Consider the following 23,882-nt stretch of genomic DNA (forward strand, 5'->3'; position numbering starts at 1 on the left):
TTCAACTTGCGTTTTCTTTGTTTTCTATGCGTTCTGCAAACGCTCATAGTCTGAACAGGGCCTGAGGCTGTAAATATCTACAGTCCTCATGTGATTTGGATAACAATTGATATTTAGAAACCCATTTGATCTTTGGCTTGCACACCATTGCTAGTCACCATCTGGTCTGTGTTCTGCTGGCCGTGCATGGAATGATGGACAAAAACAACATGTTTAACTCACACTGGAGTCTCATTAAGAAAGGAACATTTTTATCAAAACACAAACAACTGTGCTATTCCACTGCAGAGAGTGGATGGAAAAGAAGTGTTTATGAAACTTTGGGGTTGTTTATTAAGTTTGGAGTATTCCAAAAAAACAGGACTGGACTTTAGGAAATAAAAAAATTGCCCCTCAAGTGGCAAAAGTGTGTAGTTCTTACCTGGGTAATATCATGACACGGTGTGGGTTTATGAAAGGTTAGTAAATTGGTGGTTGTCCAACTACAATCATAGGCAGGTCCTGGGGGGGGGGGGGGGGGGGGGGCATATTATTATATTGTTGTGCTGCAGTAGTGTGCAATAGACTGCAGTAGAACAAGGGCTATGTGATTAACCATAAGGCAAACCCCACTGTGTTCTGATATGAATTAAGTTGGAGCTGAACATTTTAGACACCTGATAGACCGTTTAAAAAAATACAGCTAGGTGTGTTGGATGATTTATGTTTTGCAATGTTGTCCAACTTAAGCAAATCTCTACCGTTTTATGTTGTTTTATTTGTGTTTTTAATATATTTCCAGCTCCAGCGAGACACTATTTCTTCCCTTCTGAGTTCCTGTCCCAGTGAGGATGGGGTATGTAATGTATGGTTACCAGAACGTGATATCTGCAGAAGTTTCTATTGTCCCCAAACTGTTGGTATGCTCACTTTTTATGCTACCCCTTTGGGAAGCTGTCAGATGTCCTGCAGCGCTTTTTAGACTGCTCCAGTGACAACAGAATGGGCGGGATGGTGCTTGGTTGCAGCACTAATGGGTAACAGAGTAAGTAGGGTATGCTTGGAAGAAATAGCTTTTTTATTGCAATAATTGGACAAACAGCTAATGCCTTTTTCCTCATCTGTCATGGCACAAAGGGCAGAACAGACGGTTTAAAGAGACTCCGTAACAAAAATTGCATCCTGTTTTTTATCATCCTACAAGTTCCAAAAGCTATTCTAATGTGTTCTGGCTTACTGCAGCACTTTGTACTATCACAGTCTCTGTAATAAATCAACTTATCTCTCTCTTGTCAGACTTGTCAGCCTGTGTCTGGAAGGCTGCCAAGTTCTTCAGTGTTGTGGTTCTGCTATGAACTCCCCCTTCCAGGCCCCTCTATGCACACTGCCTGTGTATTATTTAGATTAGAGCAGCTTCTCTCTTCTCTCTTATCTTTTACAAGCTGGATAAATCGTCCTCTGAGCTGGCTGGGCTTTCACATAGTGAGGAATTACAGACAAGGGCAAAGCTGTTTGCAGGAAGAAAAGAGCAGCCTGAAACTTCAGTGCATGAGAGATGCAGGGGGAAAGAAACACACAAATGATCTCTTGAGATTCAAAAGGAAGGCTGTATACAGCCTGCTTGTGTATGGATGTATTTTCTATGTGTGGACATACTGTACATCAACCTACTTCCTGTTTTGGTGGCCATTTTGTTTGTTTATAAACAAACTTTTTAAAACTGTTTTTAACCACTTTTAATGCGACGGGGAGCGGCGAAATTGTGACAGAGGGTAATAGGAGATGTCCCCTAACGCACTGGTATGTTTACTTTTGTGTGATTTTAACAATACAGATTCTCTTTAAGGTGGTAAGTGTGAAAGCAGCTCACTTAACCACCATGGGCCTCAATTCACTAAGCTTTATCAAACACTTTATTGAACGTTTGATAATTTACCTCATGGGTAAAATCTTATTTTGAATTTACTAAGGTGTTATGAATTGATTGAACGTTTTATCGATAAAACATTAAATAATTCGATAACACCTTAATGAATTCAAAATTAGATTTTACCCATGAGGTAAATTATCAAACGTTCAATAAAGTGCTTGATAAAGCTTAGTGAATTGAGGCCCATGCGCCTCCTTTAGTGACTTCTCTCCATTGCCACCAGGAGCTTGTACCACGTCTCATATTCTGATGTCACGTACATCAGACAGGGTCATGGGGTGCAAGCACCTCTGGTGATGGAGAAAAGACACTAGAAGAAGCGTGACATATAGTTGAGCTGCTTTCACACTCAGCACGTTTTGATCACATGCCAATAAATAGTTGAGCTGAGGGAGCTATGAGCTTTAAGAAGGGGTTCACACTTGTAGCTGCGGGAACCCCAGACGATTCCTCTAAAGCGGTTTTCTGCACAATATGTGCGTTTGTCTGTGAATGAACACACTTCTATTTAAGAAACAGTCTGGAAACCTACAGAGAGGCCTGTTATATAGCAATGGTTGCACGTTTGCCTCTCATCTTCAAATCTGCAGAGGCAATGTGCAGCAAAGAGAAAAACCTAAAGAAATAAACTTTCATTTTACTTTCGCAGTTAAAAAAAAAAAAAGTCTCCAATTCTACCAAAGCCAACTCCCCATACTTGTTGCCTGATAACAAGGCCTATTACTCTCTGTGGAGCTATCTTATCTTGAGCACGCTGCAGCAAAACTAGACCTTTCAACTTAAAAAGCTTGCTAGTCCACCCAGCACATAGAGCTCTAAGCAAATATCATGTTTGTCTGATATTTTACATTTTCCTAATTTAAAAAAAGGCTTGAAAATGTGTAATTTTTTTAGCACTAAACATGATAAAGAAATAAAGCAAAAATGGGGAAAATGACTTTACACTCCCTTTGGGTTGTCAGTCACTAGTAGGGATGATGTGAAGGACAGTGACACCTTTGCCCACACCTTGCTGCAATAATTAAGTGGTGGTACCTGGAGAGTCTGATGAGCCAATCTACAAGCAATCAATCATTCCAGCCTATCCAATCTATTTCCTAATTGTTGATTAATTGGTCAGAATTTCCTGAATGACAAACACATGTATAATGCCTCTTGTGACCTGCCCTTTGTCCCTGCAGGTTCCTGAGTACTTTAATGTAAATGGAGCAATTTGTAGTACTATCCATATTACTTGCATGGCTGATTATTCTTTGGTCAAGAAAATGGTTGTGTATTTGTTTACAATCAATCCTTAGTGAATGCTACACTAGACTGTCAATGAGATGCTAATGATTCAAGGCTGATGCAAATATTATGCTCATTTATACAGCTTGGAATACAGCAGCTGAATTTGATTGGTCCATTTCCAAGGTGCTTTAAACATTGGTCAGCTTGGAATTAGTATCTTATTCCCAACCCTGGAATTCACTTCAAATTAATGGACAATCCTTATCCTTTTGATTGAATTGTTAATAGGGAGTAAATTGTTGTGTGTTTACAAGCCCTAAATGGCCCAATCCTTTGAGCATTGCCTCAGACCATACATTTGGAGGCCAAGTTAGAGGTTTATGGTCCCCTAAAGTTAGCCATACATCTAGCTATAAAGGAAAGATTCGACCAAGAGACAAATCTCTCATCAAATCTGATTAGAGAGAGAGATCTGTCAGCTGCCCATATTTTCAATTTCATGCTGAAAGCAATCCTGAATCGTCCTTGTGACGCTGTATTCGACGCCTCGCCGGCCCGAGGCCGTCCCCCTAATGTGTGATGTGCCCCCACCCGGTGCACAGTGCACTATACATTGCCTGTCCTTGTCTGAGTGCATTCCTTGCTCCATACATGCACCCCACGTGGTTGCCTGCGTGCACATGGGCGCGTGTGTGGATGAAGGGCAGCACCCGGAGATAGCGGAGGACAAGCGGCAGCCATGGACAGGTAATGTATAGTGCACTGGGCAGGGGGGGGGATGATGTGTTGGGGGGGGAGTTGCACATGGGGGGGCGGCGTTATGGGTTTTGACACATTCGTTGCTCATCCCGTTATAGCTCGCTGTTACCGCCATGCTCCCAATCGAGCAAGTCGGCGTTACATCTTGCAGCATGTCTAACTGATTAATGCGACCAATTTCAGCCTGAAATTGATAGCATAGTCAATCGGGCATGCACTTGGCAACCTCAATTTTTCATTCCGATTCAATTATAATAATCGAATCGGATGGTTGATCGCCCGCCAAGTCGCTTGATGTATGGCCACCTTTACTGCCATGTCACTGAGTGTGTCACTCAGTAAGTGCCTCTCTCCACTATATACAGACTTGCAACTGCTTATCTTTATAGTGGTTTGTTGTCCAGATTGGACTGTGGTGTGAATTTGGCTTGCCTGCTGCAGATGTCTGCAGCACGCAGCCGAATCCCTTCGTGGCCCATGGCACAGCTAACGATTTGGGCTGCAGCTACGCAGCAGAACAGGAGGCAATATCGGAAATGGCTGCTGCTCCCAGTGGAACTAGGCCTTAAGTCATAGTACTTGGAAAAAGTGGTTTAATGTGATAATCAACAATGTTTCTGTAACCTTGATAAGAGGCACTGGGTAGCTGCAATGGAAATAAAGTCTCACTGACTTATCTGCACCAGACATTGTACAATAATCTAAAAGCTGAGCTGTGCTGTTCTTGCTCACCTGTGCTCAACTGTCTGAGCTGTAAAATGGTAATAAAGAGAGAGAGAGGACCGTGCCATGATTTTTATCTCAGTTATGTACTTGTCTGAACAAAATGTACAGTCCTGTTTGCTGAGTACACATCCTTTTTATCTGCAGCGCTATGAGGTAGGTGCCGTCCTGGGGAAGCAGGTGGGGCCTGTGCCTTGCTATGTCCAGTCTGTGAACAGTAATGTGGGCCTGGAGGAGATCTGTCTTCTGCAAGCAGAAACCAGTGGAAGGCACAGGGGTCTGGACTTCACTCCACAGTCAGTGAATGGATAAACCATGGACAGAGCATAACACACTGGAAGTGATATCATTCTCATATTATGATTGGCCTGAGCTACCACAAGCTGCACAGGAACTACAAGTGCCACTGGCTGCTAGAACATGCTCAGGCTAGTAGTTCTTAAGCAGTCATAGGTTATAAAAGCCTATAATGCTTCCAATTTTCTATGTAAATATAAAAGACAATACTTGAATAAAATTGTGTTGGTAAATGCTGTGATTTGTGTTTGTTTCTATCCACACACCACCACATACACATGTAGTTTTAGTCAGTCAGTAAATACTAGGAGAGAATGCCCTCTCCCTTCAAGCTCACAGTGCAGATAAGGGATTAGTCTCTGAAGGTGGACCTTAAGTCTGGTAACAACTGTCAAAAGTGCAATTTCCCCTCTGAATATGGATGTCTCACTTAACTTCCTATCATGACTGCTGGATAGGAAAGGGAAACCCCCAATGCATAAATGTAGAATGCCAGCCAAAATGGTTATTAATTTTAGTTAGAATGGCAAAGTGTTAATACAGCTGAAAGGTTCTTACTTTCAAAGGGCCATCCACACTGGGGGCTTGAGGCTGCATTTCCACTTGTGCGGAATCGCCGGGAAATCACCGCAGATGAAATCGCATGCGGGTGCGATTTTGCATGCGTTTTTTCCCGCGATTTCGCATAGGGTAGTAGGTGGGCGATTTTAACCATGTCACTGCCTGTGTAAATTAACATTACCTCCTATGCGAATTCGCATGCGAAATCGTGGGGAAAACGCATGCCAAAACCGCATGCGATTTCCCTATTAGATACATTGTATGCGATTCGCTTAGCGGTGTGCGGGGAGCGAATTCTGACGGCTCTGCCGTGCAGATTTTCCCCGCACACAAAAACTCTCCGCACAACTGGAAACAGGCCCATCCACTTGTATTGGCTGTACGAATCCGCATGCGGATTCGCTATAGTGGAAATGAGCCCTGACAGTCATTTGCCAGCACTTTGTTGATTGAGGGCAGTCAGCAACGCATTGTGTACAATGCATCCCCATGGGACCATTCACATTGTACCACTTGCAATTTGGGAATCGCACACACAGTGCACGTTGCTGTTGTCCCTGTTTGGAATATTTCATCTCACTTTCTATACACAAGGACAGGAAGTGGGGTGAAATTTTCCCAACTAAATTAGAGGTTCTTTCCCCTCCCCACTTCATCCAGATTTAAAATATAGTTTTATATTTTGTATCATCAACAAGACATGTTGCTATGGACAATGTGATTACCCACTCAGGTAGATAGAGTATCCCCTCATCAGTGCTATTTGCTTGGCTATAACGCTCCATCTTGGAAGAAGTGTGCTGATCAGGAGAGTAAGAAGAAATGACCTACATACCGTTTCCAGGTGAGCAGTTGGTCACTATACCAGGCACACAGTATCGGGCTGATTCTGAGTTCTGCAGTAATTTCAGCAGACATATAATGGAATGTTAGTTTGACTGCAGCTAGACTCCCTCCCTTTAAAAAAGGATTGGATTTATTGCTGTCAGTTATGTAGCTTGCACATTATTGACTTGTTGTGCATGTAAATTACTGTGTTGTTTGTTGAACCAGACTTGGAGAAAAATGCTGTGAAGGCAACTCTTACCCGGGTACACCAGCCTTCCATGCTGCAGTGTAGTCTACATGCCTGGGCAGACACAGACTGACTTCTGTTAGCAGTAAATTAAGCCTGATGCATACCCTCAATTTTGATTGGCTACTTTTAACACCTCCATGTAATATGAGGGTCAACAGATTTTGAATACTATGAGCAGACCATGTAGGTAAACGCTCATACTACACGGAGGTGGTAAAATTGGTCATTGAGTGGGCAATTTAAATTGTAGGTGTGTACCAGGCTTTAGAGTGCGCTTTTAAACAGCTGTATACAAAAAAAAAAAAAACATGGTGGTGTCATTTGATCCATTTAGATACAGCTGTTTATTTTGGTTCCCCTCTTTAAATTACCTGCCCTGCTACAGGTGAGGTGATAACATTTTCCCTCCCCAAGTACAAATAAATTACCACTGTAAACTGGTGGATTAATAGGTGCATACACACATCCAATTTATTTTGATTGGCCAATCACGAACTTAATTTTATCAGCTCCATGTAGTATGAAAGCCAACAAATTTTGAATATTGAACATTGTTAGAGAGCTCTCCTACTACATGGAAGTGGTAAAATTGGCCAATCAAAACAGGATGTATACCAAGCTCAAGCAGATGGGGAAAACACCTTCACAATGTATAATGTAGGATGGGGTGAAGAAACTGTGTCCCCATTTGTTTCCCCTTTTTTGTTCCTGGGACCTTCATAGCTTCGATGTAAACTCTGCTGGCCCTAAGGACAGGAAAGAAGAGCAGTGTATGCTTGATGAGATTCTATCCCCCCCCCCCCCCCCATCAAATCATATAAAGACAGAAAGTGAAATGGAGAACTATTCCACCCACCCTCTTGTATATTCCAACAGTAATTTCCCCTGTAGTTTGGCTTTACCTTCTAAGTAGAAATCACCTTTGAAGGAACCAGAAGCGTGAGACCTATGGAAGCTACCATATTTATTTCCTTTTAAAGAATACTAGTTGCCCGGCAGCCCTGCCCAGCCTCTATTTGGCTGCAGTAGTGTCTGAATTACACCAGAAACAAGCATGCATGCTAATCTTGTCCGATCTGACAATAGCAGAAACACCTGATCTGCTGCATGCTTGTTCAGGGTATATGGCTGAAAATATTAAGAGGCTAGGATTGCCAGGCAACTGGTATTACTTAAAAGGAAATAAATATAGTAGCCTACATATCACCTCAGGTTCACTTTAAATATCCAAAATGCAACCTCTAGTGACTGCTGTGGGGCAGAATAATGTATTTTTTGTTGTAGTTAGTGGTGTGATATAAAACCACTATGAACCAGTTGAGAGCCACAAGACTCTAATGACCTGATACAGCCTTTGCATGTTACCCATTAACTAGAATTGTGATAGGGAGCTGAGTGATATACCAAGTTATTGCACTGTGTGATACAGCTTTACTAATGCACCTGAGTCATCATTACCTTGTCTCATTGTACCTTCAGCAAGAGGGACCTCATTTATACACTGTGCGAAAACTTTGCTCAGTTCAATAAAGTAAAAAACCAACAGACAAAATATCAGATTTTCCAATTTTATTATTATTAAAAATGCTGTAAAAATGATCATATAAAAAGTTGAGCATGCTCATTTCCCTAATATCTACAATACAAAGTATTTTTCTCTGTAATCATTTTACAAATGTACCATAGCTGCATCAGTACAGAATATAGAAAACTAAAATTACAAAAATAATTTAAGGAAAGGGAAATGTTTTAGCTTTGTCTTATAGTTTTGTGGAGAAGAAAAATATATAATATATTTATAGTTCTGTAATTCCTGGGGGGTAGCACTGTTACTTGGCTACACATTCAAATACGAAACTGAAGACCAGCACAATTTCTAATTGGCACTGCCCAAAGTGTGCCTTCCCCATACAGTACTTCCAGCTTACAGGCTGAGTGTGCAAGGCACTAACAGAACATATCAAATGTCTCTGTTACTGTGAGTTGGCTCCATGTGGGCACTAGCAGGACAACACATGAAAAGAAAAAAACCCAATATCTCAAATACAAAAATAGACAAGTTTAAAAGGCACTAGAAAAGCAACAGGCACTTTTAAAGATGGGCTGATATCAATGGTTAATGCATAGTGCCCATTTTTTAGTTATTGGACATTTGCATTAACTTAGCTCTAAAGTGTTTATAACATTAGCGTTTACAGTCCATATCTCCCATTTTTGTTCACATGGATTATTATTTTAAGGCTGTAGCCTTTAATATATCAAGAAGTAAAAAGCAAGGTCACATCCATCATGTCATATTATTACTATTAAAAGTGCAGTGGTCACATGATGTAATGAGGTGCACTGCACCTTCAGGGCTCTGTTACACCAACAACTGTGTAGATGGCTACCATTACAAGTGGACATGTGATCTTAATCCCAGTACATTAATTACTGGCATTAGCAGAGGCAAAACCAAAACTATATACATTAAGGCCAATCAGATATGAAAAAGTTATGACAGCTTAATTCATTGAGCTGATGCTATCAGTTATCTGATTAACCCCATGCAATGATCAGGTTCAGTCCCTGCTAATTCCAGTTTAGTACAACCACAAGGAAGTTGAATGTAAGTACATCATCTGTAAATACAAGTCTGTGCAGCTACAAGTTGCTGCTAGGGTGATATATTTGCTAGCAAAGTAGAAACTGCATTGGATAACATAGGCAGAAGCTGCTGCTCCAGGTGTGACCTGATGTTGTCCAGCTCTCTCTGGCACCGCTGCCAGTCCTCCCTTTTATGCGATATTGGCAGTCTTATTGCACAACGCTAATAGAGAACAGTCTGTGGCTCGGTCGGCAGAGGGCGCTGCACCCTCTCCGGTGAGGTATTGAGTTATCAGAGTCCCGTGTGCTGCACGGATTACCGACAGTCAATGCCGCCCAGGCCGGAGAGGAAGGTGCCGGCCGTGGCTGTGGGGGGCAGCTGCTTGAAGAAGTGCCGCAGGTTGGTTAAGTCCCGGGTGAGCAGCTCAATGCGCTTGTGCAGCTTCTCGTTCTCGGATGACAGTTCCACCAGCTTCTGCTGCATGTCAGTGTTGCGCTTCTTCGCCTTATCCCGGCTCTTCCGCACGGCGATGTTGTTGCGCTCCCGCCGCTGCCGGTACTCCGGGCTGAAGCGGTCCACAGACTTCTTGGAGGACCTGTCCTTGCCGCAGGTGTTGCTGGGCGTGCTGGAGGGGGACGGGCAGGCGGAGCTGGCTGCGCTGGAGGGCTCCGGAGAGGTGGGCGGGGTGGGCTGCAGGCTCATGCTGGTCTGGGCGCAGGTAGCGATCTGGCAGGGCAGGGAAGAGGACAGGTCGCTGTCACTCCACTCGGGCTCTCGCTTCACCTGCGCGGCGTGCGTCCTGGCGGAGCTCCCGGGGAAGTGCGGCGCCAGCAGCCCGCTCAGGTAGTCCCCTCCGCCGCCGCCCTCAGTCCGCTCGCCGTGCTTGCTGTTGAACAGATCCGCGAAGAGCTCGTCATTGCAGAGCTCCAGGTTGGGCACGGCGGCCATAGAGTCTATGTAGGAGCTGAAGTCTATGGCGCTCTCATCATCGTAGATGGCTGGAGCTGCGCTGAGCTCGGCCAGGTTGCTGCTGCTGCCCACCGGCGGCTCCGTCTCCTCGCCCAGGGGCCGGGGCTTGCAGTGGCCCGGGGTGCCGCTCACCCGCTGCTCGTAGAAGTTGGGCTCCATGCACCAGGCTGCATATGGAGACAGAGAGCGGGCGTCCAGGCTCATGGACAGGGCGGTCATGTGACTGGCGAGCGCTGCTGCTGTTGGTAGCTGTGGGGAGCTCTGGGAGCTGTCAGTCGCTCTGTACAGTGCTCGCTGCTGTAGCTAGGCTGTGAGATGCTGTCAGTGAGCTATAAGAGCAAAGCGTGCAGGAGCTGCCTATATACCGAGCCGCCCCTCCTCTCTCTGACGTCAGACAGGAGGAGCCGCCCCAGGCAGGGCTTCACCTACACACAGTAACCCTTCCCGCGCTGCTGTACACAACTTGTCAGAGGCAGCGTGCTGTGTGCCGCCTGGGGGTTACAGTGTGACAGGGGCTGGTGTGTGTCCGCTATGCGGGAGGGCGGCAGCCCGGCCACCGTCATTCCTCTCCGCACTGCTTTCACGAGTGGCGCCTGCAGCTCTCATTAGGCTTAGCAGCTTCTCTGCAGTTACTATAGGAAGAGAAATAGTCAGAAAACTCCTGCTATTCCAAGTACAGGTTCTGATATCAGCTCTGCATCTGACGAGAAGAGACAATGCTATTCCCGCTTATGAGTCTTCTCAGTAGCTGCACTTTTGGCTGAGGAGCACTTGGCTGCATTCCCAACTAGACTCCTGCTAATCTTTCCCTAAAGTGAAACTCATTTTTTGTGTTTTAAAGCTAGCAGTGCTTATACAGTATCAGGTTTATATCCCAATACTCATGACAGGAAGTGAAGAGATATATCCATAATATGGGCAAGGTGGGAAATAAAATTCTGACAGAGCCTTCCATGCCTTACCTCACTAGTGGATGTTTTATTGCGTTCCCAGTAACTGCAGGAATGCAATACTTTGCATCAACTACAGTGAAACAAACTCAATGGAAATCATGCTTCACTGTTAATACATTTTGCAGAAAAGCATGCAGTGCATTACAATGCCACACACCATTACACTGCAATGCACCGCCGCTCATGTCAATGATGCATAGGTGTTATGTGTTACAAAGAAGCCATTATGACACGCGCATTCTTGCTTTAGACTGACCTAAAATGTATGTGTATTATATACACATACACACATTTATACTGAATTTTCATCATCCCTGGCTTGCACACCCTTTGTGACCACGTTAGTGCTATGTAGGGCTGGGTTTTGATACGGGTATTCCCTACAATAATATTTAGAATTAATTGCTTGGCAGTATAACCTTACAGCCAGGTTATCGTAGAGCTCCTGACTGTGTTTCAGACTCCTCTTCCCCCCCCCCCCCCCCCCCCCCCCCCCCCCAAATAATAAGAAACACTACAGTAGAGCGCACTTACCACTTTCATTGCAGTTGTATGGAAAGTTGAAGCATCTATTTACTTGGTTAACTTTTTTTTTTGCTAAAAGCAACTGTTGCCTAAACACATCTATAACCAACTACCCCTTCAGTTATTCTATGGTTGTAGGCAGTGGCATAGCTATAGATTATGGGGCCCCATAGCAAAACTTTCATAGGGCCATCAAGATGCAGACACTCAAGCAATGTCACCTACCCCTACTGTATAGATATGAGTTAATTGGGCAACCTACACTGTACATAGTCCATGGGCACAAAGACAAAATCAGAAGGTGAAGAAACACAAGAAAGTTAATAGTGAATCAAGTGCCAACTGGGCCCCCTTTGCTCCAGGGCCCCCTAGCAGCTACTATGGCTAGTGCTATGGTTGTAGGTATGTCCTTCCTTGATTTTCTTTTCCACATATTTATCTGTGAATACACAACCCAACTTAAATTTGTGTAGTTATTTTTTCATAAAGTTTACCTGAGCTCCGAATTTCTTGTCACTGAGGATTAGGACTTCACGCAGACAAAGTAAAAGTATTTTGATGTTTTCTGTAACACATGATTGGCGGCATATGTGGTTACTTTTAAGCCTCGTACTCACGAGGCACAAATGTTGACAATCGCAACAAACAAACAAAAAAAAAAAAAAAAAAAAAAGCAACAGCTCGTCGCCAGGACCCTTTGTGCAACAGCCATAGCTGTCACCAAAGGTCCCTCCCCCTGGCCGGAAGCTCAGCTCACTGTGTGTGTGTTGCTGTCGCTAGTCCACATACACACAGCAGACTAGCGAAAGTTGCGGCGACAGCTGTAGCAGGCGATTGACCAAGTCAATCATGTGGCAACAGCTCTAAGTAGCGACGGTTCGGGGCGCACGTCATACACACGGGCGACCTGTCACCGCAACACGCGCATGCCACGTGGTTGCGGCGACAGTTGTAGCCCGTGTGTATGGGCCATTACACTGTGAAGTTCAATTTCTCAGATATTCCCACTTCCTGCCTGTAGCCTGGCAAGAGGTTTATAGGCAGGAAATAGCAATATTTGAAGAATGACACTTCATACATGCATATGGTATGTAGCTAATCATGCTTTAAAGGACTTCGTAGAAATACCATAAATTAAACAAGACATTCAGAATTTGTGAATACATTAAAGTAAACCAATAACTTTAAAAAAACAAACTAACAACTATACTTACTACGGTAGAGGGAATCCTCTGGATCCTTCAGACTCTTCCCACATTACCCTCAATGACCCTGTGGAGGTTTGGGCCATACTCGTGTTGTAAAAAGCCAAGCCCAAGCAGCTCTGTGATAATGCAGACATGGGGCATCCTGCGCAGTGCAGGCCACTCGCACCTCTCCACAAAAAATTGTCAACGGGTTTAAGGGGTCCCTGAGCTGGAACGATGGAGGTGTGGGGGATGGGGTGAGCCTCTGGATTATCCAGAGCCTTCCATCTACTAAGGAGAATATCTAAATGGGGCACTTGTCCCCTACTGCCCTACTGGTATGTGTTCTGTTTTTTTAAATGGTGCAAAGAAGCAGATCAGCCATTGCTCTTGAATATGTATACAGCATTAGGTTTACTACACTGTTCCTTCAAGAGCTGGTGCTGGAAGGCTGTACACCCTAGTGACATATATGAACTGTCCTCACAGCAGCAACAGTGTGAGCTGCTCTATGATTATGGCCAGTGACAAAGAAATCATTCACATTATTAGCTTGAACAGACTGCTACATACAGCTTTATGCAGTAAGATAAAGATGGAACTAAGGTCTTTATAAACAAGCCTGCCTAACAGTTGGGTTACATTGGGGTTAAGATCTTTTTTTTAAATTATTATTCTTGTAGCTAAACTAAAGTTATACAACTGCTCAACCCTTCCTGTGAGTACCAGGCCCACCTCCTCATGTAGACAGATGGTTTCTACTGTGATGCAGGGAAATGTATTCTGGCATCTGTTCTTTCTATGTTGTGTGTCACATGGTCACACCTGATTGACCTGCCCACCAGGTAAATCCACAGAGGAGAGGAAGAAAGCTGTATAGTACAGTGGCAAATAGATTTGGCCAATGATATAAGTGTTGGTCCAGCACTTTTTATCTATTGTTATATTCACTTATTAACCTGATTGCTAATAGAATCTGTTTTGTATAATTTATGGTTTAATTGAGTTTTAAGGATGTCATCACTAAAGTGTAATATTTCCTGCGCAAATGTATATTTCTCATCATTCCTCGTAGGGAGGACCCTAGCATGGGCCAGGAAGGTAACCTTAGCATGCCTACGTTCTACTTCCATGCTCAGAGCTGTTCTATTTCACCCTCATTTGGGCCTGTAAGAAGCACAAGCAATTGCTATAGTTCCACATGTCACAATAAGTGATTTACGTGAATAATGTGCACTTGGCATAGTGCCATAGTTTTGGCAGATCCCAACAGCTTTGCTTATGTTACAAAGGGCAGGACTCTTATCCATAGTCTTATCCATAGTGATCAGCAACCCCTGTGCTGTCCTGAAAATGTGAGTCATAGCTATATGACATCGTAACCTTTCACTGTACCGGGAGGTGTGTATGCATAAGTACAAGCTGCACTATAGAATAAAAATAGGAGTGACGGTAAAGACTGGAACATTCCTCTACGTTACAGATAGCTATAGCTGAAGTTGTAACCCTTCCTGCCTTCCATGCAGCTTTTATTTCCATATGCGGGGGGACTGTGTTTTTTTCAAATAATGCATCATTATTATATAATATATATACACATACATATATACACTAACCTTACATGGAATGCACTTTCTCCATTACCATAATGAAGAAAAGATCTAACTATCAAATGCTGAAGGGGCTGTTTTAAAATTATAAGTGGAACTCTTTTTAGTCTAGCCTGGATAACAATCCTTATGGCTACCAGTAAAATTATGTTATTGTTGGTCCTACAATCCCTGGAGAGAGGGGGGTGGAAGGTGAGGCTCACTGACTTACTGATCGGCCAACATAACCATTCATTTTGCCACTGCTCTCAGTCAAACTCACCATCTCTGGCTTAAGGCAGTGATAAGAGAATGGTTTGGGTATCACTGCATATTCCTACCTGCCTTATTCACCTTGCTGCTTCCTGGTGCAGTACTTCATGACTGATGGCTGGACTGTCTGCCATGTCATGTGACATTGACCATGTATGGCTGCTCTCTGTGGTCACATGCATTTCCGATTCCCTGCAATTTCTCCATCATGTTGCAATATAAACACAGGACAAGGGAGAAACCTGGGCTGTAGGAGTAAAGCTCTTCATAGAGGTGTGAGGGCAGTGCATGGGAGTAACCACCACAAAGGCATATTTGCAAAATACACTATAGAGCTATTGGCTTTGCTATTTATACCACTAAATTAGATAGACAGGTGAGCAACCATATGCCACCAGCTCTGCTTTAATGGGAGGGAACCTATGTTATTCACTGTATTTAATAAGAATGGTCAGTTGGCAGTATGTGCATGCCTTTCACACCTATCTGAGGTAGTTGCCTGGAAGAGCCTGGATTGGGTAGTAGTCATTTCATGTGTAGGCATCTTTAGGTAAACTACAACAAATATCTATGCTAAAATTAATTCCCCTTCTATATAGGAAGGAATAGTATTGTGCTGTGAGGCCATCATGAAAAGATTCAGGGCCCTTTTCCACTAGCCGCGATCTGTTCAGACGGGCGTTTTTGTGGCCTTTCAGACGCAGCGTTTTCTGGGATCTACTGCCATCCCATGCAAGTAAATGGGAGCGTTTAGAGCTGGCTTTTGCAGGCTTTCATGAAAGCCTGGCAGTAGATCCCAGCGTTGCGTCTAGTCTCAAAAGCAACATGCTGCTTTCAGAGGCAGTAAACGCGAGGAAACAATAGCAGAGACCAGAACTGCTAGCCTTGAACGCTTTTCAAAAGCTAGCTTTTAAACGCTGGCGTTTGAACGCAATGCCAAGCAAAAGCTCAGCAGACGCCCGTGTGAACCAGCCCTAAAAAAAGCCTATCACTGGCGTTTTGCCGATCGCTAGTGCCCCATGATTTACATGTAAATTGTGATGCACATTTCCATTAGCATATTTTAATTTTTTTGCAAATCACAGTCATCGGGCTGCTCGATTATTGGTGCGATCACCTTTCACTCCCAATTGTTAACATCGCAATCGCAGGACATGGAAAAAGAAGCGTTGGTGATTGTGCTTGCAAGTTGAAAAGGGCCCATACTCTCGCTATTGAGACTTTTTGTTCAGGGGTGCTATGTGGAGAGGATGTAGCTTTTTTTGTCTGCCTGGCTATACACTGTTATTTTCTTTCTATCTCTGTTTTAAAATTATAAGTGGAACTCTTTTTAGTCTAGCCTGGATAACAATCCTTATGGCTACCAGTAAAATTATGTTATTGTTGGTCCTACAATCCATGGAGAGAGGGGGGTGGAAGGTGAGGCTCACTGACTTACTGATCGGCCAACATAACCATTCATTTTGCCACTGCTCTCAGTCAAACTCACCATCTCTGGCTTAAGGCAGTGATAAGAGAATGGTTTGGGTATCACTGCATATTCCTACCTGCCTTATTCACCTTGCTGCTTCCTGGTGCAGTACTTCATGACTGATGGCTGGACTGTCTGCCATGTCATGTGACATTGACCATATATGGCTGCTCTCTGTGGTCACATGCATTTCCGATTCCCTGCAATTTCTCCATCATGTTGCAATATAAACACAGGACAAGGGCCCATACTCTCGCTATTGAGACTTTTTGTTCAGGGGTGCTATGTGGAGAGGATGTAGCTTTTTTTGTCTGCCTGGCTATACACTGTTATTTTCTTTCTATCTCTGTCATTATTTAGAAGGGACAGGAACAGGACTTGGCCACAATGTGAACATATCCTTAGCCTCTAAACAGGTAATGGAGCCATCGCCCACCTGAGATCATGCAGTAATTTCTTAGATCTGCTGGAGAAGACTCCCTGACTGATTGCTAAAGTACAGAAGATGTTAACTGGGCAGTGGTCCCATAAATCTCCCCCAGCTAATTCAGCACAGAGGCAGCGTTCCATCTATTCTTTGCAGGGAGCAAAATACTTCCAGGTTTGTTGGTGCCAGCAGAATAGGCAATTTTCTAGCTCCATGTTTATAGTGTCTCTTTGTTAACTGTCTCGCTCTTCAGTTCAAAGTGAAGATGCAGTGCTCAGCCACTAAGTGCAACATAAATGCTAATGCCCGCACTGTCATGCTTTTGAAGCTAAAGCCTAAATGTTGGTTCTATTAGTTTCCTTTGCATTCTTGAACAGTGATCAAATGTTTGCCATTATTGCATACAGGTTTCAGGATGTCTTGTGAGGTAGCACACATGCAAAATTGGGGACAGAGGGAAAAAAATGATTCAGATTAAAATGCAATACCTAAACTCACATCCCAGTTTCCAACATTAGAGTCTATGATGGTTAGTTCACCAGTCCCCTCTGTGTGCTCAGTATCTCAGTACACTGAGGAGAAGGTAAACAGAACTATACAGGTTCAAGGAACATGGCACCGAATACTGATGTGTGCAAATGGCAATCATTCCTCAATTACACATCCTACTGCCACACCGTGTAAAGCTACATACTCACCTTGCGACCCAGCAAGATGGATTACAGCTACGTCCCAAGACAACAAGCGCTCCCCGATCCATCTTTCTGCTGGTGGGTATGCGCAACAGCACAACGGGCGCAAATGATACTTCAAATGAATGTGAGTGTCGTCAGGGATCTTAAAGATCCAATCTGCTGTGACGGTTGTTATCGCCACGCGACGCTAAATGATGTTTGCCTGATTGCGCGCATATACTCACGTCGCGAGATCTCAGGAATGACCGCTCGTCACTTAAAGAAAATCACTGGTCGTTGGGAAAATCATCAGAAAAATCATGAGGTGTATATGGGCAGTAGCATTCAGATAGCAGCCCTTTCACTATCACAGTTGCCTGTAGCCTTACCTAGGTTATATGTATGCCTGGGTAAAATAAAAAACAAAACAAAAAACGGGAAATTCGATCAGATTTCTCAAACAAATAGAAAAAAGAAACCTTTCAATTTTTTTGTACAACCGATTGTTTTTAAAATTGGATCATGTTATTGTAATGTGTAGGGCTGCCTTAATGCTAGGTACACACAATGCTTTTTTTTGGTCGATTTTCTGTCCGATCAATTTTCTTATCTTTTCTTATCAACTTCCATTCACTTCTATGAGAACTCGACCAGAAAAACGATCAGAAATAATATCGGACATTATCTATCAAAACATCAATCTCCCAAAAAAATGTATGGTGTGTACCTAGTATAGTCTATCGGTGCTTTTTTTAAACCTGTTTAAATATGACATTAATACATTTTGTATTTTTTCACTTTGTTTAGTCGGTTTTGATGTATGACTTATGCTCCCCAAACCCCCTTTTTCCTTTACTTTTACGTTGTGTACCTAGTATTAGTCTCCCATTGGATGACACAGGTGGGCAGAGCTGTGTCAGAGGAGACAGACTGCGGGGCAATAGGAGCTGTGATATTCATGGCTTTCCTGCTTAGCAAGGGAACTGCAGTGTATTTGCTGCTTGTATTTAGCAACTACATCAGCACCTGCTTTTCTATTACACTGATTAATTGACAACATAACAAATACGTAATACTTAGAAAAACACATTTTTAGTAAGTAACTACTACTACTACTACTTAACTGTTGATTAGGGTATTTTAAATAAATAAATATAACGTGTCGTTCCCCCCCCTCCCCCCCCCACCCCATCCCAAGCCTTCTAATGAGGGCAGACAGATTGTCACCAGGCACTCTGGAGCTTATGTCACAGATGATGACCCCCTGCCTGTTGGCAGTGCTGCTGAGAGCCAGCCAGTGATCCTCTCTCCAGGGGTGTCTACCATGTTTATTATCAGGTTTGCATGTACTCAGGGCTGTTAATGAGCCTAGTACTTTTACAGGAACAACTAACTTAACATTTTACACAATACAGAGCTATAATGCCTGTGTATGGGGCTATCGCTAATAATGTGGTGCACTGTTAGGCCTTGTTCACACTTGTAAACTCAGATGGCTGAGTGATAGGAAAGCAACACATGATTGCACACGATTTGTGTTGTCATGCATTGCTGATCCCATTTACAGTGTCCTGAAAATGCATGCAGCATTGTGATATCACATTGCTGCGCAGCGCTTGTAGTCTGAACGTCAGATGGTTCAGTCTATGCCCTTCTGATGTTCTTGTGTGTTGCACATTATACGCTTTTCTGAAATGGGCACGGCAATGTGTATAGAGTGAACGAGGCCTCAACATGTGCCTCACCTCTGTCTGCACACTATAAAATACATTTATAGAATAGTAAGAGTTTCCAGCACTAATACACCGGTCATATATGATAAATACTGTATTTCTTGTTATACATTGGTTTACCTTTACAATGACATGCACATCCATTGTTCCAGATGTGTGTCAGGCGGGTGATCCAGTGCAAATATAACAGCCTCAGATCATTTCAGGGTTATCCTACAGCAGCCTGGTCAGTAAACCAACAATATAGTATTAACGAAATGCTGAAATACTTGCTGTGATATTGACATGTGAGCTCCTTCTACATTCAGACCTTAAAAACAGAAATGCTAGGTCAGCAATGTAAAGATGTAATACCCATCAACTCAAAGTGTCCCAGCAGGGTAGCTCAGCTGTTTGAGTCCTATAGGAGATATATATATATATATATATATATATATATATATATATATATATATATATATATATATATATATATATATATACGTTAGATGTGTAATAAAGAGATGCGCTTCAGTTTAAGGGCTCTTACACAGTGGGACGTTGCGTTGCAGGGGACGTTAAGGTCGCTTAACGTTCCCCTAACGCAACGCATGGTGGTGCTAAAGGTAGACGCTACATAGAGCCGCGTTATGTGGCTCTTGGTGCGCCGCTTTCGTTCGATAGAACCGGCAATGATTCATATGAATCATTGCTAGCAGGCAGAGAATGATTCATATGAATCATTGCTAGCAGGAAGAGAACCGACTTTGCAGTGCAGAACTTAACAGAGTGCTAAACGCAGCAGAAAAGATCATTGGCGCCCACCTACCCTCGCTAGATCTCCTCTACTCCATGAGAATGAAGGCAAGGGCCTCCAAGATTTTACTCGATCCCTCCCACCCAGGCAGGCGCTACTTCGTGCCCCTACCATTAGGACGCCGTTTCAGATCCATCCCCTCCAAAACCACCAGGCGCATGAACACCTTCTTCCCCCAAGCGGTCCTCCTGATGAACTCGCTAAACTCAAGGCCCCCCACCACCAGGTCTGACCACTGAGAAACTCTAGCCCTCAGGGAAACCCTTCCTCATAGCTGTAAACTCTGACCCTCCCAAGACTCAATCCTGCCATTGCTTTATATGTTTGCTGTTGCTTTAAATGTTTGCTTTGTATGTTTGCCTTGCGTTGTTATATGTTCCCGAACTGCCATTTGCCATGTGAACCACAAGCAATTCCGGGCACACCAATCGGTGTACTTGGCGACAATAAAGATGATTCTGATTCTGAATATTAATTAGCCATGTGGCTAGGCAAAATAGCGGACTCTCCCCTCCTCCTCTCCTGCACACAAAAAACAATAAAACATTACTGAGCATGTGCAAACAGTCTAACTTTCATAGAACGTGCAGCATTACAATGTAACGCAACGTGGGCATTGTGAACAGCCCATTGATTTTTCATTACTGTGAGTTGGGCTGCGTTACAGGCTGCTCTAACGTGTGCCTGTAACGTCCCACTGTGAAAACAGCCTAAATAATCCAGGCGACTTTCCACTGACTTGAAATGGATTCAGTCAAGTGCAGTAGCTGCTGGTTAACTGTTTGCTAATAATGCTCTCTCTATTAACCAGCTGCCAGCTAATTATTAGAAGCTGTTAAGCACAGAGCAGGAGTCCTTGTTATTCTTGTTGCACATGTGGGCAAGATAAATGGTTGCAACAGGCTGTGACACACCCATCTAACATTTCTGGTTATAATGGATTTGTTTGTATATTGAAGGAAAGAAGAATTAAATGTGTGCCAAATCCTTACAATGTGTGGAGCAGAGCTGAGGAAATTCCTACTGTTAACAAAAGTGAAATTTCACCTTGAAGATACATGAGCATAGCAGCTGGTACCATAGTCACCAATGATTCCCCCCATGAGTTCACTCCAAAAGGTATACACTATGGCTGGGGCCTTCTAGCCTACAGCTGTTTCACAGGGGTACCTGCATCATCAGAGGGGTCCGCAGGGCCTCCTGCTCTACTATGGACTTGTAGGTGGAAGCATGGATTATTATTGTTTACTTATATTGTTCCTGTCTATGACCTGAGTGCTGGTCCACACACTAATTTCATGCCAGGGTGTGAATCCTTTGTTGGTGTGTGTGGAAGTCTGGTAAGCAGCTGCTGCCTGACATGTTTGTTACTGTAGTCATTTTATGTCTGGTGTTCTCTTTAAGATATGGCATTTGTGCGCTCCCTAGGATAAGTGTAAATGTTGCTATTTCTATTCCAGGCATATTCCCCTTCCCCAGTACTTCCAGTCAGCAGTAAGGCTGTTTTATGCTGCACGCAGGGTTAATGGAATAACAGGACAAGCCTTTCTGTGTAACTTCCCAGAAAATCCACTGTTTTGAATCCCAGCACTCTTACCAGGGAAATTCCCAGAGAGCTAATATCCAGCCTTGCTGACCACTGGCTGGAAGTGCAAGGCCTGCATTCCACAGCTAGACAACACAGTGATGTCAGATGCCACCTTGTGGCCACACTGCACTGACTGGAATGTAAATGCATTGGAATGTGGCTGCTGGTAAATTTAGAAAGCTCGATTCACTACAGGATATGAGTGATAATGTGAAATGGAAATAAAACAAACTCTATCCAAATAATCCGTGTTCCTTCAGAATAGTTAATTGAAAGAAAATAAGTAAATGGCAAAATTAGAAGCCTTAATTTTTTTTTTATTAACCCTTTGGCTGCCATGGGCACCTATGGGTGTTCTGTGTTTTCTCATCTGCCACGTATGGCTGAGGGCCTGAGCCCACTAACGCGGCTGTGGACACTATTCAGCAACCCATCAATGTTACAGATGCTGAAAAGCAGACACAACTGCATTAGTGGCTCAGGCTCTAACGGCATTTTCGTACTAAACTACCGTACTTTCAGCAGATGTCTATAGGCATTTTTTCCCCATATTCCTTTGCCACGGATGTCTAAAAGACTATAAGAACAAAGTTTTGGCTCAGTGCCTACTTTCTACTAGACTTGAAATATGCAAATAATTCTAAGGTGATGTAGAATTATGCAAATGTTACTGCAAATCTATGCAGCTTGTAAATGGACCAATTTTCATAATAATTAGCATAATTCTCATTCATCTCAAATTTATTTGCACCTCAATGACAATCCCTACTGACTAATGTGGAATTTGGTACATGTGGATTTGGGCAAGACATTCAATAAAAACTATACAAACATAGTAGTAGCAGTAGAGTATTGTACCGTTAGCCATCAGTAAAAGTAGAATTTTTGAATCAGGATGATACCATTTATTGGCTAACTTAAAAAATATGAGCAAGCTTTCGGCTGTGCAGCCTTCGTCAGACAGGATTGAGTATCTGAGGAAGGCTGCACAGCTGAAAGCTTGCTCTTATTATTTTAAAGGAAACCAGAGACGTCAAATTCTAAAGATTTGATACTTACGCTGGGCTTCCTCAAGCCCCATAAGCATGTGCGAGTCCCACACCGTCCTCCCGCGGTCTGCCGATCAGCCCCGGTAATCGGCTCAGTTGTGTCAGTCCGGGTAGACTGCATGTGTGTAGAAGACCCAGACTGGACCCGACTGAGCGCGGCTGAACGTCAGACCGTGGGAGGACAGTGTGGGACTCCGACATGCTTATGGGGCTTGAGGAAGCCCCAGGTAAGTATCAAATCATTAGAATTTTACGTCTCCGGCTAGCCAATGGTCTTTAAATTATCCAATAAATTGTATCATCCCGATTCAAAACTTCTTGCTTATACAAGCATAGCGGGTGCTGGCGTGTATTTTTTTTTTTTTTTTTTTTAGACACAGCTGCTAGTCTAAGGCTGCTTTCACAGTGGGACGTTACAGGCGCACGTTAGAGCAGCCTGTAACGCAGCCCACCGCACAGTAATGAAAAATCAATGGGCTGTTCACAGTGCCCACGTTGCGTTACATTGTAACGCTGCACGTCAAGTGAAAGTGCTGCATGCAGTACGTTATACGCGGCTAAGCCGCGTTAGACTGTTTGCACATGCTCAGTAATGTTCGAGGAGGAGGTCTCCCCTCCTCCTCCGCGGCCAGCCACATGGCTAATATTTACTGCACTGTGTGACATGCAGTGTTTACTTCCTGGAGCGGCCGCTCTGTGCAGCGATTGGCTGGCGGGACCACGTGATGCGGATCATGTGGTCTCCACATCGCATAGCATAAAAAGGCGCACCAAGAGCTGCATAACGCAGATCTAGGTAGCGTCCTCCTCCAACACTACCAGGCGTTGCGCTAGGGGCACGTTATGCGACCTATAACGTCCCCTAAAACGCAACATCCTGGTGGGAAAGAGGCCTAAGGGTTAAACCAAGTGCATGTAAAATTACACTTTGATTGGCCAATTTTATAACTTTCATGCCTTATAAGGGAATCAGGTAAAAAGGGGCCCAAGAGACACCACAGAAAAAAAAAAACCCACTGCCATAGGAGTCTATGATAAAAGCCACGATTAGCGGCAAATAAACCTTAAATTTGGGCACATAGCGGCACCCGCTATCAGGCGCCTGTCATTGCCAAAATTTAGTTTTTGTCGCAAATTGCGGCTTTTACACCGGGGCTAAGATTTTACATTTGGGCACCTGTTACCAACAACCACTGCAAAAAATTCGCACCCAGAGGTGCCTGATAGAATCGCAGGTGCTGTGGGTCTGCGGAAATGCATATTGCATAGCGGGCCCATTTTAAGAGAGCAGCAGCAAGCTTGGGCGCACTCAGTAGCTGTGTGTCTACTGTTCTACACAACAAGAAAAACAAATGTCACCGTGTGATTAAAAACGGACTTGAGCCCTCATAGGTTAAAGGACACCTAAAATGAGAGGAATATGGAGGCTTTTAAGCAATGCAGATTGCCTGGCAGTCCTATTGATCCTCTGCATGTAATCATTTTAGCCATAGAGCCTGAAAAA

General features: G+C 43.7%; 2 protein-coding genes and 1 long non-coding RNA gene across 3 annotated transcripts in view; 2 read left to right on the forward strand and 1 right to left on the reverse strand.

Annotated features, from left to right (window-relative positions):
- Positions 1-5,142, forward strand: part of SPIDR (scaffold protein involved in DNA repair) — a 651,436-nt gene extending 646,294 nt beyond the window's left edge. Inside the window, exons 19-20 of the mRNA XM_068237354.1 lie at positions 782-835; positions 4,769-5,142. Coding sequence (XP_068093455.1) covers positions 782-835; positions 4,769-4,933 — 219 coding nt within the window. The 3' untranslated portion in view covers positions 4,934-5,142. The remainder of the gene's footprint in view (positions 1-781; positions 836-4,768) is intronic.
- Positions 5,143-8,111: 2,969 nt separating this feature from the next.
- Positions 8,112-10,461, reverse strand: CEBPD (CCAAT enhancer binding protein delta). Its single transcript, XM_068237355.1, has one exon. It carries the CDS (start codon positions 10,330-10,332, stop codon positions 9,460-9,462), a length of 873 nt encoding a protein of 290 aa, XP_068093456.1. The 5' UTR covers positions 10,333-10,461; the 3' UTR covers positions 8,112-9,459.
- A 6,066-nt stretch (positions 10,462-16,527) lies between these two features.
- On the forward strand, positions 16,528-20,834 carry LOC137517723 (uncharacterized). The gene is made up of 3 exons (XR_011020636.1): positions 16,528-16,712; positions 19,098-19,171; positions 20,701-20,834. It is a non-coding gene; the product is annotated as an uncharacterized lncRNA (long non-coding RNA).
- Positions 20,835-23,882: the final 3,048 nt, after the last annotated feature.

The sequence above is a fragment of the Hyperolius riggenbachi genome, chromosome 5, assembly GCF_040937935.1.
Source record: "Hyperolius riggenbachi isolate aHypRig1 chromosome 5, aHypRig1.pri, whole genome shotgun sequence".
Classification (NCBI taxonomy): domain Eukaryota; kingdom Metazoa; phylum Chordata; class Amphibia; order Anura; family Hyperoliidae; genus Hyperolius; species Hyperolius riggenbachi.